Source organism: Primulina huaijiensis, chromosome 15 (genome assembly GCF_012295235.1).
Source record: "Primulina huaijiensis isolate GDHJ02 chromosome 15, ASM1229523v2, whole genome shotgun sequence".
NCBI classification, from domain to species: Eukaryota; Viridiplantae; Streptophyta; class Magnoliopsida; order Lamiales; family Gesneriaceae; genus Primulina; species Primulina huaijiensis.
This window is the reverse complement of record NC_133320.1, coordinates 3,424,082-3,446,115: the sequence shown is the minus strand read 5'-3', so window position 1 is coordinate 3,446,115 and position 22,034 is coordinate 3,424,082. Positions and strand designations below refer to the sequence as shown.

The window sequence follows — 22,034 nt, the reverse complement described above, 5'->3', positions numbered from 1 at the left end:
TGCCAATTCAAACTCCCCAAACAAATTATTATCCAAATCTCTATCACATTTTCGTGTAAGACAAAATTTGATGATAAAAAATAATATGTTAATTAAATATATACATATCTAACTCGCGCGAATCTTTTCGATATAACGGTCATATAAATAACTCGCGCGCACATTTTCGATATAACGGTCATAAATAAATACGACTAATTAAACTTTATATATATATTTGATATCATAATCTAGATGTGGGAAGACTCGAACATGAGCCATTATAAGAGAAAAACCAGTTGAGACCATTGAGATTAAAACCCGATCTTTCAATAGATATATTTAAATGTGACAGTGGTGAATGAGTTAAGAGTGTTTTGGATTGAGCGATTCCGATTTCAAATCCAATTGATTTATTTTTTATATAGGTCAATTTTATATTTTATTAATTCAAATATGTTTTAGTAATTAAGATAGATTTGCAAATGAAAGTTGGAAATATATTATTAAATCAAAATCTTTTATATAAATTACATCAATCCATCCAAACACGTGTCAATAAATATAAGCACCTATGCATACACATGCCCAATCATTATATATAGAGGACCTAACATTGTATCCCAACTCATCAAATCAAAGAAAATGGCAAGAAAGAAAATCACTCTTGCTTACCTAAACAAAGACTCGGAGAGAAAGGCGTCGTTCAAGAAAAGGAACAAGGGACTCATGAAGAAGGTTGAGGAGTTGAGTACCCTCTGCGGGGTTGAGGCATGCGCCGTCACTTACAGTGAATTCCAGCCTCAGCCGGAGGTCTGGCCATCTCCGCCAGAGGCGCGGCGCGTAATGCAACGTTTCATGGAGCGGCCGGAGATGGAAAAGACCCGGTTTATGCAGAACCAGATGAGCTTCACGCAGCAGCGCATAGAGAAAGCCAGGAACAAGCTCCGCCGCCTGCAGAGGGAAAACAAGCGCAAGGAGCTGACCATCTTCATGTTCCAGTGCATCGAAGGTACGATAGATGTTCGTGGAGATTTATTTACGATTCATTGAGTGAAGATTGATCAATCTTTGACATATACAGGCAAAGCGAATATCGGAGATTTCGACGTGGGGGACACGTGCGAGATGAATGTGGTGATCAACGAGGTTCTAACAGAGATCACGGAGAGGATGGAGAAACTAAAAGCATCTGGTGAAGGTCCGTCATCTTCCGTGGCAAAGGGGGAAGAAGTACTGAAAGCAGCTGATGGTGAAGGGTCGTCGTCTGCAGCGGCTGCGGGGATGAGGACAGAAGAGGTGTCGGAGCAGCCGGGTTTTCTGTTGGAGAATGAGAATCCACCAGGGTTTTCATACTGGAATATGCTGATGAGCCCCATTGACGGTGTTCCCGATTTCGGGTGTAATAACGTAGGCTTGAACTTTCCACCCGATGTTCCCGACAGTATCCGTGATGCGCCATCTGCTCCTCCAAAACAAGCCGCGGAAAGGGAATAGCAGTCCAAGTTATGTTGTACAAATGAATTCTAATAGCGACGTTTTAGTTTAAACCGTCGTCAATAGCGACAGTTTTAGTTTGGGATGTCGATTGTATTTGTAATATTAACTTTTTACCCATTTTAATGAAATCAGTTTCATTAAAAAAAATACAAATGATTATCCAAATCTCTCACATCTTCGAGTAGGAGAGAATTCAATGAAATCAAAATAAAGTCTTTATTATATAAAGAAAAAAACAGATTAAGTTACAAAATTATGTCTCTAAAATACATTAGTTTCTGATATCAGATGTACATTCTGAATAAAAACTTTTGTGAGATAGTCTTAAAGATTATTTCGTGAGACGGTGGATCTATAATTGGATCCAACTCATAAAAAATATTTTTTTAATACCAAAATTATTACTTTTAATGTTAGTTATGAGTCGGGACAACTCGTTAAGAGACCGTTTCACAAGAGACCTACTATTCGTTCCGAAAAGCTTGGGATTACATATCTAAAATGCATGAAGTGATTAATGAAATAAGGTTGGATTTCAAAATATTGAATTTCGAAGGACTTAAACATGATCCAAGTCAAAATAAATAAAATGGCAAGCAAGAAAATCACTTTTGCATGCTTATACATACAAAGTATCAAAAAGAAAGGCATCGTTTAAGAAATGGATGGGAAGAAGTTGTTGATAAAGAAGGACAAGGCTGTTCTGATTTCGGGCGGAACAATGAAGCATAAATATGGTTCGGTCCGGGTTAAAATTTTAAATTTTATAATTTTTTAATATTTTAAATTGATCTATCCGGGCTAATATCATATTATTCCAAAATTATACATATAAATTTTTTAAAAAAATTTAGGCCACCCGAGCTAAGGTCCAAGTATACATGCATGTGGCTCTGCCACTGCCTAGCAACATCCATGTGTTCGATATAAGGTCATTTTTTTGAGTTAGAGAGGAGTAAGACTTTAGTGTCAAATGTATTACAAACCATCCCGTTTTCGTTGTGCCAAATTAGGTCAAGTTTTATATGTGTAAGTAGAAAAAATTTATTTTGAATTATATTATTTTTCAACAGAGAAAAATGATGTATAGCATATTATATAATTAACATCATGTATAAAAACAGAAACTACTAAAAAAATCCTACTCAAGTTGTCACCTTCTCGATTTCAAGACTTGATACATATATCCCTACATACCTTAATTATTTACTTGTTCATATAACAATATGAGGTGCAAAATCCAACGTAAATTACGAGGCATGATATATCGGTTGTGCTTTTAAATATCTGCTGCCCTCCTTTGCCCCAAACACACATATTTATAGTATTATATTATATTATATTATATTATGTTATCTATAGTTTGTTTTTACAATATTCGTTTTTACGGCGTTCATAAAAATCATCTTGTCGAACGTAAAAAAAAAAAATGCATCGACGCCCACGAAAGGGGCACACGGTAGTGTGCAGTACCATCATTTATATACTAGTGCATCGACGCGTGCATAATATTTTTTATAATTCATTTGATTTATATTTAAATGAAGATCAAAATATAATTATAAGAAATAGTGAGGAGTACACTGTAATTTTGATATATAAATTAAAAAATAAATTGAAAAATAAAAGAATAAAAAAATGATCTCAATAAAAATTGAACCTATAACTTAAACCCAAAAAAACAATGACTCTATCCGCTGAACTACATATAACTTACATTAAAATTTTAACATTTTACTAATATATATAATTATTAAAACAGACCATGACAACAAAATTAGTTACTCTAAAAGTCTCAACCTTAATAAAATAGTATAGATATGTATATTTATTTGTTTGTGTTATAGTTTTTTTAAGATTAGAAAACGTGTCTAGCCAATTACAACTTATTAAGAGAAAATAGACATACGGTTTTAGTTTCCAACCCAAAACCGTAACGAAGGACCTACCTTGTGCAAAAACACCAAACGAACGAATGGCACTACAATGCAGCCTTCTTCACATTGCCAACGTCGATTCAATTTCCATTCCTCGAAGAACCCAATCACGGGCCTCATTTTCAGCGCCATGGGAAGAACAAATTCCTCCGAATGTCGTACGCCGAAGGCGTTCTCCTTCGTGGCGGGGAGGCTTCAGCCTCGGAGTAGACTTGGGATTTTCCCGAACCGGACTGGCACTTGGCAAAGGCTTCTCGATTCGCCCTTTGACGGTATTCTCACATTCTTTGTGTTTTCGCGTGTATTGGCGAGATGGGCTCATTCCATTTTTGTTCAGGTTTTGGAGTTGAGAGGGCAAAAGCTTGAGCTCCGGCTTCTTAATATTGCTGAAATCCAGGTCACGGTTTAAAGGATTTTTCTTCTAATTTTTTTCTGGGATTTTCAGTTTTCAGTTTTCAGTTTTCTGTTTTGTTTTGTTTGAGTTTGCCTTTGTTAATACTGCCCAATGTTATTGAGAATTTAGTGTTGTAAAGATGTATCTTTTATGCGTACTTTTTAGGAAGTTGATGAGTTTATATTGGGGATTCCTAAGTCAGGTGATGGCAAGGAGACGGAGCAATCAAATAAGGTTCGTAGTGTTGCTGGTAGGCTCGCAGTTCGAGCAGCAGAAAGGTATATTATTTTTCTTTCGTTTGCGGCACGCACGGTAATTATCAAATGACAGAGTTTTAGAAGGCGCTGAGATTATGCTGCAACATAGAGATTCAACTGGGGGTGTAGTTATTGTTAAGAACAGCGACAAACTTATGGTTTTGGAGAAGTTTCACATGAAATTTAATGTTTTATAGATTCAAGGAGCCGAGCCCCCTCACCTGTTTTAGTCCCTCTCCTGACTTGACATGTATGTATAGATTTGAGCACAACCACTTTCAAATTGCAGAGTTTTTGAAGTATGTTGATTGAATTTAGTGAATGATGCATAGGCTTCTTTGATATGCTAGTTCTGCAATTTCTTGAGGTGATATTTAACTCTGTAGAGTTAACATGGCTAATATTTTGGACTTGCACACTTCAATCACGTTACTCCCCTCTGCACTGCTTTTGTATCTCTGACATCATCTCAAGTCATGCTATTTAGAGCATTGTTATATCGACCATAAGCCTCGATTTTGTATCAGGGGGTGGAGAGTATACCTTCAGGATGAGCATGGAACATCAACCGAGGCTGTTGATCATATGATTGCCCAGTAATTACCTCTTCATCTTGGTATCTTCCATATTTTTTTTTGCCAAGATGGGTTGAATGTGTTTTTTCTTTGGTAGAGAAGTTACTTTGCAAGAGGTGATGACAACTTGAGTAAATCTCAACCTATAACTTTCAAAGTTGAGTGCATGCTTTGTCTTAAAAAAAGGCTTATGTGGTGTGTTGACACTGATATGATTATCATAAGAAAACTTTTTTCAAGTAAAATAGTATCTTCTCTCAGAATAAATACATTTTTTTTCTCTTTCGAGTTTCAAGAATCTGTGCTAGATTTTTCAGTATATATATATTTTTTAAGAGAACAAAAGTTGCATCTACTAAATTAGTCAACTATTTTTTATTTGCAATTTTATTATTAAGCGAAGAGATGCTCAACGCACTCTGAATTTAGCCTACATGCACCTCATTGAGGTGGAGCAGAAGAAGATTAAAAATGGAGAGCGACTAACATTTCCAAGTACAAAGTGGGATTGGCAAAGAAGGGTGATTCACGTCTGCAAGTCGAATTTATGTTGGATGTTTCTAATTTTACTATTATGTTTTGAGGTTTTTTGGTCACCTTGGAAATCTATACTTTTTTACTCCATATAAAATTTGGATGACAGCATATCTTATTATTTGTCTTGAAATATTAGGGGTCTCAGTAAATCTGCTCGTCAGGGGAACATCGATGCCTATGCTGCTGTGGTAAGGAGTAAACAAAATCATTCTCTTTTCAGTATTGTTTCATCTATATTTGTCCTTGATTGCTTCATATATATTTCAGTTACAATACGGTTATTTGTGTAGTTTATTTCCTTTAACCGAGTAACTAACTATAACTAGTAAATATGGCATACAAAATTTGTGTGTGAAATGTGTTTTATACATTGATTTTTTTTTTATTTGGCGGAAAACCATGAAGAAATTCAACATATCAAGCTTTTGTTAATGTTATGTGGATAATGGTTTAGGAGAGGAAAATACTATGATCTCATCATTTTGTATCATAATGAGAAGGATGAAATTGAAGTAGACAATTAGTGTCCTAAAGTTGGTTTCTCGGTAATGTTATCGCTGAATAAATAGTATAGATTATCTTGATTATACTTGGATCATACTAAGTTGGCACACATGTTGACTAAATTTGAATATTGTTCTACGCGAGGTTAACACAATTAATTATGGTGTTACTCAACCTCGCCCAATTTGTCAATTACTATACTGAAATCTGATTCATGTAAGCTTTGAATTGTTTGAGTTGAAGCTTGAAAACTCGAATTGCTTGAAATGTGGAAATGATTACCCCGCTCAAGTATTTAGTATGATGAGTTGTTGAAGCAATAATTATAAAATTATTCGGGATACATTAGTAATTTAAACAATATTGAAAAGTAAAATAAATTAATCAATGTTAGTTGAGGCCAATGAGCAAATGAACGTCGGTGGAGATTACTTGAGCTCATAATCAAATTGTCAATCTTGATCCAAAACAAGTGTTGAAGATTTTGTATATCTTAGATAAGATAATTATGATATTTATTTAAGTTAAACTTTAAATTTAGAATAAATATGTTAGATATGGTAGAGATAAGGATCTAGGTTTTCTTTATATATATTGATTCATGTAAATTCAATGATAATAAGAATTTTATTCCACCAAACTACATGGTATCAGAGATTAGGAACAAACCCTAGCCGCCATGACTAAATACGGCTGTATGGCCTCGTTGTCGGAGTCCGAGAAGCCACCATCGGCCCCGCCGCTTTCAACCATGCCCGATCTCGCTCCACTTCAATCCATCACGTGCCACAAACTCAATGGCCAGAATTACTTACAATGGTCCCAGTCCGTCATGATGTTTATATGCGGCAATGGAAAGGAAGACCTCATCTCTGACTCCTCCAAACGACCGGCCATTACGGATGGAAAATTTAAATCCAAGAACGCCTAGAATAGTATGCTCATATCTTGGTTTATCAATTCCATGGTCCCAAACATTGGAGATAATTCCTCCAATATTCTTCTGCCAAAGAAATATGGGATGGAGTCCGGGATACGTACTCTGCCCGGGACAGCACGTCTGAATTATTCAGCGTGGAAAACAGCCTTCATGAAGTTCGCCAATGTGAGGACACGGTCACAGCTTATTTCACCGCGGTCACGAAACTTTGGCAGTAGCTAGGTCTGTTAGAATCACACGACTGGAAGTGTGCATTGGATGAAGCACAATTCAGGGAAATTGTGGAGAACAAACGTGTATTCAAATTCCTTCTCGGCCTTGATACATCTCTCGATGAAGTACGTGGCCATATCTTGGTCACTAAACCGCTGTCAGGACTCTGTGCTGCCTTTTCCGAGGTTCGCCATGAGGAAATTCGTCGAAAGTTGATGTTAGGCTCTTCCCGCCTGTCTCACAGCGCTGCTTCTGCCCTTGCGACTGCTCGACCATCGTTTCCTTCAGTCTCCGACAGTGGTACGCGCCATTTGCCACATGCGATATCCACAACCAGTCCTCACGTACGGAATGGTCGCCTATGGTGTGACAAATGCAAGAAACCGAACCATACAGTGGACACTTGTTGGCGCATCCATGGCAAACAGGCGGATTGGAAACCAAATAGGGAACGCCGTTTATATTCAGCTACTGTCGACGTTGCTTCTCCAGTCTCGCAACAACCTTTCACCCAACAGCAGCTTGATGCTCTACAACGCCTGTTCAGCCAGATTTCTGCTCAATCCACGACCCCTTTGAGTACGAGCAATGCAACAAACCAAGGTGATTTTTCCGTCGCACTTGCCTCGAATTGGGATTTATTTTCTACATGGATTGTGGACTTGGGCACCTATGATCATATGACGGGTAGTCTTTCAATCTTTAGCTCCTACAATCCATGTGCGGACTCTCATTCTGTACGAGTTGCTAATGGTTCCAGTTCAAAGATCATGGGTGTTGGTTCTGTACAACTTTCCCGTGACATTTGCTTACACCATGTGCTCTTCGTTCCTGATTTTACTGTTAATTTACTATCTGTGAGCAAGATTAACGCCGCCCTCCACCGCACTACTAAATTTTCTGTTAGTTCTTGCCTCTTTAAGGAAATGACATTGGGAAGACGATTGGCAGTGCTGAACAATGTGGTGGATCGTTTCTCTTCCAAATGGAGCCTACCTTCAAGACTGCACCATTTAGTATCCCAAGACCGCCTTTTCTAATTTCTTGTTATACTTTTAATTCCAATAAAGAGATTGATATTCTTTTATGGCACTATAGACTAGGTCATCCAAACTCTCCGTACTTAACAAAATTGTTTCCATTCCTATTTCTAAATCGTCTTTACTTCAACATGATGTTTGTCCTGTTGATAGACGCTCTACTTCAGGTTATCGTTCATTGTTATGGGGTTTAACCTTGCGACTTGGAGACGTAAGAAACAATCAGTTGTGGCCATAAGCAGTGTAGAAGCAAAATTCAGAGCTTTGTCCAATGGGATTTGTGAAGGCATGAGGCTTAAAACGCTACTCTATGAATCGAAGATAGTAAATAGTCATCCGATAGAGATGATGTGCGACAACCAAGCGACCTTAAATATTGCCAAGAATCCAGTTCATCATGATTGAACCAAACACGTGGAAATCGGCAGACACTTCATAAGTGAAAAGATTGAGAAAAAAATAGTCGATCTCCACCATGTTCCCTCACACATGCAGCTGGCAGATATTTTGACAAAGCACTCCATCGACCGCACTTTGAAGAATTAAAGGCCAAGCTTGCCATGACAAACATATACCACCAAGCTTGAGAGAGACTGTTGGAAGATTTTGTATATCTTAGATAAGATAATTAGGATATTTATTTAAGTTAAACTTTAAATTTAGAATGTATATATTCGATATGATAGAGATGAGGACCTAGGTTTTCTTTATGTTATTGATTCATGTACATTCAATGATAATAAGAATTTAATTCCACCAAACTACAAGTTCTCAAGCTCGTGTCAACTTTGTTGAGCAGCCACTCACAACTACATGATTGAGCAGCCACTCACAACTAACTCATGTAAGGCGCAGCTCGTTTACATCTCTACATGAAATGCATATATTGAATGAGATTGCTATTTTCTTGTTGCGCATTAGATGGTACAGTTATGAAGCCCCTATCAGCATTTGATCAAATCCGTTTCCTTTTCTTTGATTGCAGAAGCTGCTTGAGAGATATTTTTCAGATTCAGGATATGGAATTGAGCTTGTTGTTCCGAAGCAGGTTGAACTTTTCGACAAGCTGCGGAAAGGTCCCCCAAAGGACTTGGATTTTTTCCCAGAGGAATAAAATCAACCTGCTTCAGAAAGGCCCCACAAAATAGAAGAGAAGAGTAGAACGATTACACTATATTCGGGAGTCCATAAAATCTATTGCCTGTTTATTTTTTGAATATTCCTGCTTATTAGATTCTTCTTCCGGGTTTTATTTCATTTTTTGGTACGTTTGCTTTACTGCTTAAATAAAATAAACTCAAACTTAGAGTTAATGGAGTATGTTACTAAAAAGTTTTATTGAAAACTTATCGAGATCTAAGTTTTTTCCAGAGTGCAGCTGCGGACAAACGTCATTTTATACATATACACAATAAAACAATAAGGCTTTTACTTTCTTGTGATATGAATCATTTAGAAAGACCATGAATTCTGTCAAACAAGCAGTTATATTACATGTATTTCGCAACCAAACAAAAACTGATGCACACGAAAATTAACACTCAACTTGAACACGATTATTTCACTACAGAGAATGCACATCTCAACAAATAATGTAATTGTAAAAAGAATGACCCCTTCTGCACAAAAGATCTAAAACTTCACTGCTTTCTTGATTGTCTTGATAGATGATTTAATGAAGCTGTTCCTGGCAGAAGCATAGTATTCACAGTCATTGTCATCAAGCACGGAAGGTTTCTTTCCAATGCAATCCACTCTCTTCTTCATGCCTTCCAAGATCAAAGATGGAGAAGATGGAATTCTTCGAAATGCCCTCTTACTGTCTGATCTTGAAAGTGTGCTTTCCGTGGCGTTCTTCTTTCCCTTTCTTTTATTCTCTTCACCTTCATCATTTTCTACATCTTCTTTACCAGTGGAAACCGATTCTTTTGCTTTATTTCTCTCTTCGTCTATACGGTAAGGAGGGTTTTTAAAGAGATTGTTGTCACCTATGTTCCTAGAAAAAATGTCATCCTTTTCCATGTCTTCTTTATCTTTACGTGACGACATTGAGTTCCTAGCTTCTTCTGTTTCAGTGACACCACCTTTTGAAATATCAGCCTCCCTTTTCTCTGAAACTAATTGTGGGACTATTACCAATGCATTGATTCTCGGGAATTCAGATTTGCCAATATGTGGAGAATCAAAGTCAGCATCACCTTCTCTTGTGTTCTTCTCTAGCAGAAACTGCAGCCATTTATCTATATTATCTTTTCCACGTAGTTTTCTCGCCTCTTCATCCTCGTCTTCTTTTGGTTCATGGTAATCGGGAAACTGAATATTGTGTAAATTTGTCCCACTATCTAGCATCTCCAACTTTTCATCGTCCCCTTCTTCAGTTTTGCTGCCATTCTCTTCACTGTTATCTCTGTAAGGCTTCAATATTTTAATATCGTTAACGATCTCTTCTGTTCCTTCAAGTTCTTCTTTATGTCGTTCTTCGCCAAGCAGTAAACTCACTTCTGAAGCTCTCTGCTCCTCTTCCAGGAACTTCCTTAATTCCTTTCGTAAAGTGGCAGCAGACTTTACTTCTGGTGAACAACGGAGAGCCTGCTCGACCTCTTTTCTCAAGAAAGTATTATTCATCCGAGTCTCTTTTTGCGTCAGGTTTGGCTCGTTTCCTGTCAAAAACCGTACAATATTGTTATCATGATCTTCATACATTCTTGACCTTTTCCGTGTCTGCTCCCATTCGGGCTGCAGCTGTTTCTCTAGCTCGTCTCTTTGTTCATACTTCCTGTGAAGTTCTCTCTCAGCAGAATCACAAATTGCTTTCTGTGCCTCGAGTCTAGCTAAAAGAGCACTGCTTGCTGCTTGATTTAACCTCACTTGTTCTTTGTAAACGACACTCCTACAGAAAAAAACAATTGATTTATAATTCAAAATGTAGAAGGTAACCACCTTCAAGTTACACCTTACATTTATGCCCCTAAAAGAACATAAACCTTAGAGGAGGTGAATGTTAGGTTAGAATATCTTCAATATGCTGTTGTAGATATATTCAAACATCGAGGGCAGTTTTTGTAATCGTGCCAAATTTCAATAACCATAGATTTTGTAATTTACGACTCTTATTTATAACAATCTTACTGGTGCATGGCATCTCGAATCATCTTCTCCAACATCACCCTGTGGGAAGATTGCGCCTCGGCTACACGTCTGCATTTCTCAGCCCTCCTTTTTCTCTTCATCAGCACCAACTCAAGGTCTCGTATTGAAGCCTTCTCTTCTTCGGTCTTTCTCTGAAGTTCATTTACTTCATCATCTAACTTCTGTATTTCTGCTTGCATTTTTGCAGTTGCTTCTCTCTGTTTCAAAGAATCTCTTGCTGTAACAATGGCTTGATATGGGTTGCTCACCATCAATGGATCTTCATTTTCTTTAGTGCCATATGGTTTTACTTTCCTCATAGCTGCCACAAGCGGAAAAAACTACGTGAAACGAAACAAAAGTGGAACGCCATCTGATTAGTTTGTACATTTATCATATCATAATCCACAGACCTATTATGGGAGTACTTGATCGTGGCCTTCTGTTGGAATCTAGAGATTTCAGTGCATTGTCAAATGACTCTCTTCGGGAGAGAACTACCGCTGCTGGAGCCAGGCCTAATTTTCCTTTAGTTTCGGCAAAATGTTGTGGAAAAGAGTGAGATTCAACAGTCTGAGTGGCATTCATTTCTTCACTTTCACCTTCTGAAAACAACCAAGGAAACGCTCTATTCCTGTAAAACATGAAATATGAGCTCATAACCGGGACATAACCCCTTTCCACTCGTATTCAAGTCACATTTACAAACCTGAAATCTGATCTGGATGAAGCAAAAATGGACAAGAACTGGTTAATAGATATGCCCAGTTGAAAATCCCACCAAGGAATGAGATACTCCAGCTTGTTATCCTTTCCCTTGCATACTTGCCATTGTAGTATTCTGAGGTTGCTAGGTACAGTCAATCCTCCTCCTGTACGATGAGAATTTTATTTTACGTCAGTGTACTAATTGTCTGAAATTTACTTTACTATCTCAAGAATATTGAATTTGTAGAACCAACTAAAATGGCATTCATAAATATCCAAACGAGTCCATGGATATATTATTATTGACTTGAAATCCTTAGCATGAAATTTATCAATCCAAATGCATGTTTACATTTGTTGGACAGATTTAAGCTTCATGAATTTAAAATCAACCTGCTAAATCCATCATGTATGTTTGGATACTAGAAAAAGTTGAGAACTTTCGTTCGAATTCCTTCAAGTAGTAGTCGTTTAAATTCATTGTATTCCACAATCTATAAGTTTAATTATCATTGTGAAATCAAAATGAACCGATCCAAAAGTAAGTAGACTTTGAGCAAACAAAAAGTACTTGAGCAAGGAAACCAATGATCAATCTCCCATGCCAGAGGGGAAGCAGGATCAGCATGGTAGTACAAAACATTCCCATATGGATCAACTCGGATTATTTCTGGATCAAATCCAGCATTCCTGGAATTATAAATGGTATGTTAATGGTGGGATTTTTTTGAATTCATTAATATTAATATTGCTTAATTTCTCTGAAAAAAATAGATTCAATAAATTGAAAAATGGTTTACCCGAGATGATTGAGCTGTTTCCACAGAAGAGACACAAAAATCTTGGGCTTCGTTGTTGGTTTTGCTTGGTGATCTATGATTGGGAACATCTCTTCCAATTCCTTTACTCTTGATTCCTGCAATCACCATGAATCTCAACAAACCATCCAGCAAAATCCCCCGTTACTTGGAAATATTTTTCAGATCTTTCAGTCGCGAATTCAATCGAGTATTCTCCACAAAACCGAAAAGAAAAGTCGTGAAATCTACCAACTTGAGAAGGCTAATCATCAAAGAAGATAGACAACATACCAATGCTAACATAACTTCTAAAGTTTTCAACTTTATAAAATTATTACACATCAAACCATATGAATATCTACGGATTTGAAGGATACGACGTCAAAAGATTTCGAATTCACAATTCTTAACCCATTGCATTTATTAAGATATTTGTTAAATTATACACATTTTTAACCCTTTCCTCATAATATTGCAGCGATCCTCAAACTCAAATTCTACCATCCAATCACAACCTAAAAAGTTACAATCTTGTTTCTAACTAAAAAAAAGTAATCTTTCTCTCCAATTAAAACCTGGGTTTCATTTTATTCAAAATTAAAAACCTGGATTTCATTAGAAAATAAGTAACAGAGAGAGAGAGAAAAAACCATTTAACAAGCTACCTCTTGCTGCACCAAAGCGTACGGAGTGAAAGTGAAAGGAGGGCCATTGCTATACGGCCCGAAACTCCGATCCCGACATAGTTTCGCATAGGCTCTTGGGTAGCCCACGCCTTGATCTACGGCCATCTCTTCTTCCGTAAACACCATATCTATGGCAGCCATTTCTGAAATCTGGAGTCTTCTCTTCAAGAATTTTTCAGAACTGAAAACAAAGGATTTTTGCCTGCTATAAACAGAGGCGAAAAGCTATGATCTTTGAGTGTGTTGATGAAGCAGAGTGACGAGTTAACGGTCGTTTTTCCTTTCTTAAATGATTTTTTCAAATGCGTAACGGCTACATGCGCTGACCCACACCCACCAAATAACTCGCCTCTAGTTTACCAATTAAAGTCTTCGTGGAACGGAATGACCATTTTGCCCTTGAGAGAATGATATTATTAATGTTATTTTTTTTTTATTCTCTCATTTTAAAGAGTAGGTAGGCAATGAAAACTCCTAGTCTTAACCAAATGAAGCTGAAAATAAATAAAAATCAAGGCTTGAATTCGCGTCGAATTATATCCCTATTTTACTTCTTTTTTGTTTTTTTTGCTTCTTCTGCATCACCTTCCCAGAAAAGAAGTAAAATCTGATGAGTAAAGTTATGATTAACTAAAAAAAACTTTAGCATTATTTACTAATCAAGCATCCATTATTTTTGACACAAGCTCAGCGGGATTGAATATTCGAATCAAACTCGAGTAGTGTTGTACTTAATCTTGCTTTATGCTATTTCAAGAAGGTCATAGCTCTACTAGAACACAATTTTCACGAGTTGTCAGATGTTATAAAATATGCCGGTAAAGATTTCCCAGACTCAGTTATTGTAGTGTGATATCCTCTCATAACCGGGGTTTGTACGGGTGAATTTGGCATGCACCGTGATACTCAATTTTACAATAAGCTAAAGTGATAGCACACAATTTTCATGAGTGTCAGATGTTATATAATATGTTGGTAAGATTTCCCAAACTCAGTTATTGTAGTGTGATATCCTCTCATAACCGGTTTGTACGGGTGAATTTGGCATGCACCATGATACTCAATATAAACTAAAGTGATAGTTCTGAAAATATGTAATATATAAAAGAACTCGTAACATGATAATAGTTCAAAAACAATAAAAAGTAAAAATTAAACAAATTGCTTAAAGCAATTATCTCCAAATTGTCTGAATAATTAGAATGATGCTGCTCTTGAGTTTTTGGTTTAACATCACAAAGTTTTACGAGTAAAATTGGACTTAATAATCCAATATATTGGTGGTCCAGCTAACACATCTTTGTACACTTTGTGTTCTTCGGCTAGTTTTACAGCTTTCAAAATTTTTGTGTTTGCATCGAAGGATTTGATTTCAAAACCACAACTCAAATACATTGTATCTATTTGATTTACAATTAGAACGAAAGATTTGAAATCCTTTATGTTAATCAAATATTTTTTTCATGCTTCAATTTTAAATCTACTTATCGACCATATCATTTCAAATCAACATATTCAAATGTTTTGATTTAAAATATTCCCACAAATCTAAATTCATCCATTCAAATATAAATATAATCTTTTGGAATAGATAATTAAAAAGTGTATCCAATTTCAATTAATGCTACAGTCTCACTAGTCAAAGGGAGGGTTTGAATATTCCATGATACTTTCTGGATGCCATTGAAGTATATAATTAGATTATTCTTTAAAATGGATTGCATTTATTTGATTTGTTTTACGCTTTAATTGATATTAAAATCAAGATTATATATTCCATTTTCATTAGTTGTAAATAATGTAATTATTGAGAATTCTCAATAATTTATCACTGATGAAATAACAATTGTTTGGATTTATGGTATATTTTAAAATATTTGAATTGAATCATTAATTTTTGTATAAATTTGTCAAACATTCGATTTAGCGGTATTTCTTTTGATGTTGTAATCAAGTTATATTCAATTTGTTTGAAAAATATACATACTATCCCCATGCATTTTTTTTTTAATTTTTTGGACTTCTAGAGTACTTTGTTCATGTAAATTCTATACAATTTTTTTTTAAATAAATGATTTAGGCAATTGAAATTTCAAGAATAATGGCTTTATTTTGACCAATTCGTACCATTGAATTTTTGCCCGCAGACCCATCTAGAAGCAAATATCAAATAAGTGTAATAACAATATAATAAAAGGGTAAAACTCTGATTTTTTTTTAATATTTTTTTACAATATGAAATATTATAAATTTATTTAATATGGAAATAAATAAAGCCGAGTGGTTCAAATCAATCATTTTGTTTGGCTTCAAAAGCAAGTAAAAATATTAACACCCCCCCTCCTGTTTTTGTTTTTTGGGGGCTCTTCGCCTTATTCATATGTAGATACAATTACTATCCATATATCTAGGACTCGGGCTCGCGACTCGAACTCGAGCTCGACATATAAAAGTACATATTCTCCACGATGATTTATTGTCCATTTAGCATGAAAATCAATTGTCACTCTCAATTATATATGTGTATATTCTTGAAATGATCAATCTTTGAAAGAATTTTGAACTATTACTTTTGTTATGTTTTTTTCACGAATGATATTTTATGCTTTAGAACTATTATTATTATTATTATTTTAATATTGTAAAAACTTATATAGAAAAAAAAGTTGATCCAAACCATCAAAATTCAGGTCCATAAATTTTTTTATAATATATTTAATTTTGTTTTCTTGAAAAAAAATTGTATCCTTCCCCGAATATTTTAAAGTATATAATATACGATTATGAATTGAAATGGAAATTGTGGACTACATAGCTCTTAGGACTCCTAATAAGGCCAAACCAATGAACCTTGATCATGTCTCTTAACTGTCTTCAAGAGTTAAAATCACTTCACCGCCAACAATGTTTGCTTATCGCACTTTTAAAATAATAATTCCAAGCAAACAATTGGATTGAAGATATTTTGGTGTTTGGCGGTGAAGTGATAATATTATTGTAAATACTATCTATGAGTCGATTTTATAATACGAATATATGATACGATACAATTTATGGTTTTTTTTACGTAAAAAGTATTATTTTTCACGATAATTTTTTTATAGATATAAATATGTGTGATCGTGTCACAAGATATTTATTTTGATAAATATATTTGAATTTAAGAATTTTAAATGATTATATTTTGAGTATGTCTTTTGAGAGACGGTCTAACGAATATTTATTTGTGAGACGGGTCAACCATACCGATATTCACATTAAAAAGTAATACTCTTAGCATAAAAAGTAATATTTTTTCATGGATGACCCAAATAAGAGATATGTCTCACAAAATACGACCCGTGAGATCGTCTCACACAAGTTTTTGTCTTATATATTTTAATCCCCACAATTCTTTCTACATTTGAATACAAAAATTTATTGTAACGCCCCAGATTCGACGACTGTCCTCACTGTACCAATACGAATCTTTCCAACGTGCTTATGTCCTCACTCACACGCACCCAAGGAAACTTCTCAGGAAGTCACCCATACCAAAATTGCTCAAGTCAAGCACGCTTAACTTTGAAGTTCTTATGTGATGAGCTACCGAAAAGAAGATGCATCTTATTAGTATGAGTATTACATATCAAATCTTTTAAACCATCTTCAACTGTACAGTCCATTACATTGAACAGTTTCGGAATCCCCCTCCTTCCGGTGTAAGATCGGTTCATTCATGTTCCCTCCACCTAGAAGCCTGCCAGGAGCCGCTCATTGCCCGTGCAAGCTCATGGCACCGGCGATCACCCCCCGCCCTCTTCGGCCTCGGGCCTCACATACCCACCAGCTTCCGCTTGGTTCGTCCCCGAACCACACCGTACTAGGAGAGGTCGGCTTTAATACCAACTGTAACGTCTCAGATTCGACGACTGTCCTCACTGTACCAATACGAGTCTTTCCAACGTGCTTATGTCATCACTCACACGCACCCTAGGAAACTTTCCAAGAGGTCACCCATCCCAAAATTGCCCCAAGTCAAGCACGCTTAACTTTGGAGTTCTTATGTGATGAGTTACCGAAAAGAGGATACATCTTATTGGTATGAGTTACACATATCAAATCTTTTAAGCACTCTTCAACTGTACAGTCCATTAGATTGAACAGTTTCGAAATCTCCCTCCTTCTAGTGTAAGATCAGTTCATTCATGTTCCCTCCGCCTAGAAGCCTGTCAGGAGCCACTCATTGTCCGTGCAAGCTCATGGCACCGACGATCACCCCCGCCCTCTTCGGCCCCGGGCCTCACATTTATATTTCCAAAAAAAAACTAATAAAACTTCTATTTCATATAAAATAATGTCAATAATTTCAAATATAATTAAATTATGAAACTTAATTATTTATATAATATTGTATTATATAATAAAATAAAAAAGCCTCCCTCAAATATTTTCTTTAAATGCTCCCCATATTCCCATCACCAATCCCCAAAGCACATCAGAGCCATGGCTTCTTCATCCTCCCTCACTCTATCCCAAGCCATACTCTCCCGCTCCGCCATCCCCCGCCATGGCTCCGCCGCCCCCACAGTCTCTGGTTCCATCTCCCTCCCTTCTTTCTCCGGCCTCAAATCCACCACCACCACCTCCTTCTCCACCCCCACCCGCCGCCGGACACCCGCCCTCAACCGCCTTCCAATCACCGCCTCAGCGGCCGTTGAAACTCTTGAGAAGACCACAGAAACTGCTCTAGTTGACAAATCGGTCAACACGATCCGTTTCTTGGCGATTGATGCAGTGGAGAAGGCTAATTCTGGGCACCCGGGTCTTCCCATGGGTTGTGCTCCGATGGGTCATGTGCTGTACGATGAAGTGATGAGGTACAACCCCAAGAACCCTTATTGGTTTAATCGCGACCGCTTTGTGCTCTCCGCCGGACATGGATGTATGCTTCAGTATGCGCTTCTGCACCTTGCGGGATACGATGCTGTAAAGGTTGTAGCTTTGATGTTAACGTACTGCTAATTTTCTTGTCGACTTTTAATATGTTCTTATTCATGCATCATCGTGTTACAATAAAGATTGTGGTGTTGTGAATCTGGTAGATCTGAGTGGAGTGTGCTGTATTTTTTATGTTGGTTTTTGCTCATTCGAAGTTTTGGTTCGAGAATCTGGGAATTTCTTTATCTTGATCGAAGATTGGGTTTTCGTGATATTTTGGGGGTGGGTATGTTAGCAATTTTGATCAGTTTTTCAGCTGAATTATGGGAATTGTGAAAGTAATTGACTTCAATATTTCTGCGTTGAAATAGTTCTATGATTTTAAGTATTCCTTGGTACCTTACTAATTTTGGTGAGCTAATGATAGTTATAAATCCTTCGCTGACAGGAAGAGGATTTGAAGAGTTTCCGTCAATGGGGCAGCAGAACACCAGGTCATCCCGAGAACTTTGAGACACCTGGTATCGAAGTCACCACTGGTATGATTTTTATCCAAACTTTTAATTCATGTGCTTGTATTGTTGAATCAAGATTTGTCAATTTCCTCATTTACTTTTGTCTAGGCCCTCTTGGTCAAGGTATTGCCAATGCTGTTGGCTTGGCACTCGCAGAGAAGCACCTGGCAGCCCGTTATAACAAACCTGATAGCGAGATCGTTGACCACTACACGTGAGATATCATACTTGCTTGTCAAGTTAGATTTTGATTTTGTCGTGTATGACTTTATTTTACTTTTTCACAGATATGTTATTGTGGGTGATGGTTGTCAAATGGAGGGTATTTCGAATGAAGCTTGCTCTCTTGCTGGGCATTGGGGACTGGGGAAACTGATTGCTTTCTATGACGACAACCACATCTCTATTGATGGTGACACAGAAATTGCTTTTACCGAGACAGTTGACACCCGTTTTGAATCCCTTGGCTGGCATGTAATATGGGTGAAGAATGGTAACACAGGATACGATGAAATTCGTGCTGCCATAAAGGAGGCAAAGGCTGTAAAAGACAAGCCCACCATGATCAAGGTCAGACATTTGCATTTGGTTGATTTGAAAACGTTGAGGAGATGGAATCGAATTCTTCTGCTTTACTTCTCTTGTCATATTAACTGCAAGCATAGTGAAATAAGCATTAGCCTCTATGGACAACTGTGTTTGATTTTATGTTGTTTATTATTTGGAAGGTTACGACAACCATTGGGTTTGGATCCCCCAACAAGGCCAACTCATATAGTGTGCACGGAAGTGCATTGGGTGCCAAGGAAGTTGAAGCAACTAGAAAGAACCTTGGATGGCCTTACGAGCCATTCCACGTGCCCGATGATGTGAAGAAGTAAGGATGCCAGTTTTTTGATTGGACTAAAGGTGATGACAGTTATCTTTGAAATATTTTAATGTGCAGTGAACGCTCTTTCTTGCAGACACTGGAGCCGACATGGTCCTGATGGTGCTGCCCTTGAAGCTCAATGGAATGCCAAGTTTGCGGAATACGAGAAGAAATATCCGGAAGAAGCTGCTGAGCTGAAATCCATCATCACTGGTGAACTACCAGCTGGTTGGGAGAAGGCACTTCCTGTGAGTTGATTTTTGCCTTATAATGATATCATGTTGAAATGTTGTGAAATTTCATTTAAACTGATTAATATGTAGATAGCTTCACGGAGCAATTCTTAAAATACGAGATATCAATGTCAAATTATTCATTCCAGAAAAATCTCCAAGATTCTGTCATAGTTCTAACCTAAACATTGAACAACGGGCAAAGGGTAAAACATAATGAATTATCAGACTTTATCCTTTGTTAAATGGCGAGGTCAATTTTTTTGTCCGAGTCAAATGCTTGCCTAGTTTAAACATCCTCATATATGTTTCTGACTTCTCTACCATTTTTTTTTACTTCAGACATACACTCCCGAGACCCCTGGTGATGCTACCAGAAATCTCTCACAGCAAAACCTTAATGCTCTTGCTAAGGTCCTTCCCGGTCTTCTTGGCGGCAGTGCTGACCTCGCCTCATCTAACATGACCATTCTGAAAATGTTTGGTGACTTCCAAAAAAGTACACCCGAAGAGCGAAATGTAAGGTTTGGTGTTCGGGAACATGGTATGGGAGCCATATGCAACGGAATTGCCCTTCACAGCCCTGGCTTAATTCCCTATTGCGCAACGTTCTTTGTGTTCACTGATTACATGAGAGCTGCTATGAGAATATCAGCTTTGTGTGAAGCTGGAGTGATCTATGTCATGACCCACGACTCAATTGGGCTCGGAGAAGATGGGCCGACTCATCAGCCTATCGAGCATTTGGCAAGTTTCCGGGCAATGCCAAACATATTAATGCTCCGTCCAGCTGATGGCAACGAGACAGCTGGGTCGTACAAGGTAGCAGTCCTCAACAGGAAGAGACCATCCATTCTTGCTCTTTCTCGACAAAAGCTGCCCAACCTTCCTGGAACCTCCATTGATGGTGTAACAAAAGGAGGTTATACAATATCAGACAATTCATCTGGTAATAAGCCTGATGTCATTTTGATTGGAACTGGTTCTGAGTTGGAGATTGCAGCGAAGGCGGCTGATGAACTCAGAAAGGAAGGCAAGACAGTTAGAGTTGTCTCCTTTGTTTCTTGGGAGCTTTTCGCTGAGCAGTCCGACGATTATAAAGAGAGTGTTTTGCCAGCTTCTGTATCTGCTAGAGTAAGCATCGAAGCTGGAACGACGTTTGGCTGGCAAAAGATTGTTGGGTCTAAAGGGAAGGCTATTGGAATCGACAGATTTGGAGCTAGTGCGCCTGCAGGCAAAATATACAAGGAATTTGGCATTACAGCAGAAGCTGTCGTAGCTGCCGCTAAAGAACTCTGCTAGGCTTTTGTGTTCAATTCTTTGTCGGATATCTTTTTCCTCGAAAAAACTTGCTTTTTGGATTCTGGGTAGGTAAAATTAAGTTGAAACTCATGAACAAGATACCGGTTTCGCAGTATGCTGCAAGAGATTTCCTAATAAAGAACGAAAAAATTCCTGTTGTTTTAGAATTTGGGCAGTGGATTGCGCAAACTAATAGGTACATGAATTCTTCTGAATCTGTGCAATTGAAACCTTGTCTTGATTTTGTAACTCGATGTATTTTTGATTGATTAAAACTGTTCCATGCTACATTTTTACATGGTTGAAAAGGTAATAAGAATGTATTTCTTCCCACTTCTCAAGTCGCTATATTACTTTTTATGATGGGTTTTCGAGTAACTCTTAGCCAACTCTCGAATAACCTCGTCAAGTCTCAAGATTTTGGCTGAGGAATGTACCCATGAATGGGAAACCTCGAGGAGAAGACTACAACACCGTTCTCAAAGCATAACCAACAATATATAAGTGAGAAATATGCTCACACGAACATATGGACCAAAAAAATAATATACCCGATTCCGATGAGCGGATATAACTCATCGTGAACGGGTAGGAGTCAAGTGGCTGAGAAAAGGGTCGTCGTTTGTTCTCTTGAATTTGGAGTGAAAGGGATTGGATTGTGAATGGAAGCCACTTGATTCATTCGAGGCCAATCCTAATCTGATCATAAAATTTTGAGGGCCTTCCATTCTGAGTAACGCAACGTCGGGTCTATCAATCCAACACCAACTATTGTGTGGTTGCTAAGTGTTTATGGCTATCACGTGAGGATAAGCACTCCCACCCCTACTTCGTATTAAAGTTTTTTACTTCACTTTCTTCTTTTTAACTTATTAGGTTGCCAATTTGCCAAAAATTTAAAATTGTATTTACTTCAGTTTCACACACAAGAATTGGACCCTTCTTCATAAATGTTGATAGCTGCTCCTTCTTATGAAAAAAAATTCTAAACAGC

General features: G+C 37.2%; 4 protein-coding genes across 4 annotated transcripts; 3 read left to right on the top strand and 1 right to left on the bottom strand.

The window, feature by feature from the left end:
* Positions 1-596: 596 nt before the first annotated feature.
* On the top strand, positions 597-1,476 carry LOC140958834 (agamous-like MADS-box protein AGL80). Its single transcript, XM_073416401.1, has 2 exons — positions 597-991; positions 1,064-1,476. Exons 1-2 carry the CDS (start codon positions 625-627, stop codon positions 1,474-1,476), a joined length of 780 nt encoding a protein of 259 aa, XP_073272502.1. The 5' UTR covers positions 597-624.
* A 1,910-nt stretch (positions 1,477-3,386) lies between these two features.
* On the top strand, positions 3,387-9,189 carry LOC140959716 (uncharacterized). Its single transcript, XM_073417703.1, has 6 exons — positions 3,387-3,688; positions 3,754-3,813; positions 3,976-4,088; positions 4,595-4,663; positions 5,316-5,367; positions 8,862-9,189. The coding sequence occupies exons 1-6, from the start codon at positions 3,455-3,457 to the stop codon at positions 8,988-8,990; spliced, it is 657 nt and encodes a 218-aa protein (XP_073273804.1). The 5' UTR covers positions 3,387-3,454; the 3' UTR covers positions 8,991-9,189.
* A 118-nt stretch (positions 9,190-9,307) lies between these two features.
* LOC140958340 (uncharacterized) lies at positions 9,308-13,440 on the bottom strand. The gene is made up of 7 exons (XM_073415755.1): positions 13,179-13,440; positions 12,514-12,629; positions 12,285-12,403; positions 11,715-11,877; positions 11,419-11,639; positions 11,006-11,327; positions 9,308-10,766 (listed from the first exon to the last, which is right to left on the bottom strand). The coding sequence occupies exons 1-7, from the start codon at positions 13,338-13,340 to the stop codon at positions 9,509-9,511; spliced, it is 2,361 nt and encodes a 786-aa protein (XP_073271856.1). The 5' UTR covers positions 13,341-13,440; the 3' UTR covers positions 9,308-9,508.
* Positions 13,441-17,659: 4,219 nt separating this feature from the next.
* LOC140958559 (transketolase, chloroplastic) lies at positions 17,660-21,373 on the top strand. Its single transcript, XM_073416047.1, has 7 exons — positions 17,660-18,173; positions 18,568-18,658; positions 18,743-18,848; positions 18,922-19,204; positions 19,363-19,511; positions 19,600-19,753; positions 20,081-21,373. The coding sequence occupies exons 1-7, from the start codon at positions 17,685-17,687 to the stop codon at positions 21,038-21,040; spliced, it is 2,232 nt and encodes a 743-aa protein (XP_073272148.1). The 5' UTR covers positions 17,660-17,684; the 3' UTR covers positions 21,041-21,373.
* Positions 21,374-22,034: the final 661 nt, after the last annotated feature.

Coding starts and splice junctions, on each gene's coding strand:
- LOC140958340 (XM_073415755.1), bottom strand. CDS start 13,340: ATGGCTGCCATAGATATGGTGTTTACGGAAGAAGAGATGGCCGTAGAT. Junction 12,630..13,178: donor ACGCTTTGGTGCAGCAAGAG/GTAGCTTGTTAA, acceptor TGGTGATTGCAG/GAATCAAGAGTAAAGGAATT. Junction 10,767..11,005: donor ATTCGAGATGCCATGCACCA/GTAAGATTGTTA, acceptor TTTTTTCTGTAG/GAGTGTCGTTTACAAAGAAC.
- LOC140958559 (XM_073416047.1), top strand. CDS start 17,685: ATGGCTTCTTCATCCTCCCTCACTCTATCCCAAGCCATACTCTCCCGC. Junction 19,205..19,362: donor ACAAGCCCACCATGATCAAG/GTCAGACATTTG, acceptor ATTATTTGGAAG/GTTACGACAACCATTGGGTT. Junction 19,512..19,599: donor GTGCCCGATGATGTGAAGAA/GTAAGGATGCCA, acceptor TCTTTCTTGCAG/ACACTGGAGCCGACATGGTC.
- LOC140959716 (XM_073417703.1), top strand. CDS start 3,455: ATGGCACTACAATGCAGCCTTCTTCACATTGCCAACGTCGATTCAATT. Junction 3,814..3,975: donor TTAATATTGCTGAAATCCAG/GTCACGGTTTAA, acceptor CGTACTTTTTAG/GAAGTTGATGAGTTTATATT. Junction 4,664..5,315: donor GTTGATCATATGATTGCCCA/GTAATTACCTCT, acceptor TTGAAATATTAG/GGGTCTCAGTAAATCTGCTC.
- LOC140958834 (XM_073416401.1), top strand. CDS start 625: ATGGCAAGAAAGAAAATCACTCTTGCTTACCTAAACAAAGACTCGGAG. Junction 992..1,063: donor CATGTTCCAGTGCATCGAAG/GTACGATAGATG, acceptor TGACATATACAG/GCAAAGCGAATATCGGAGAT.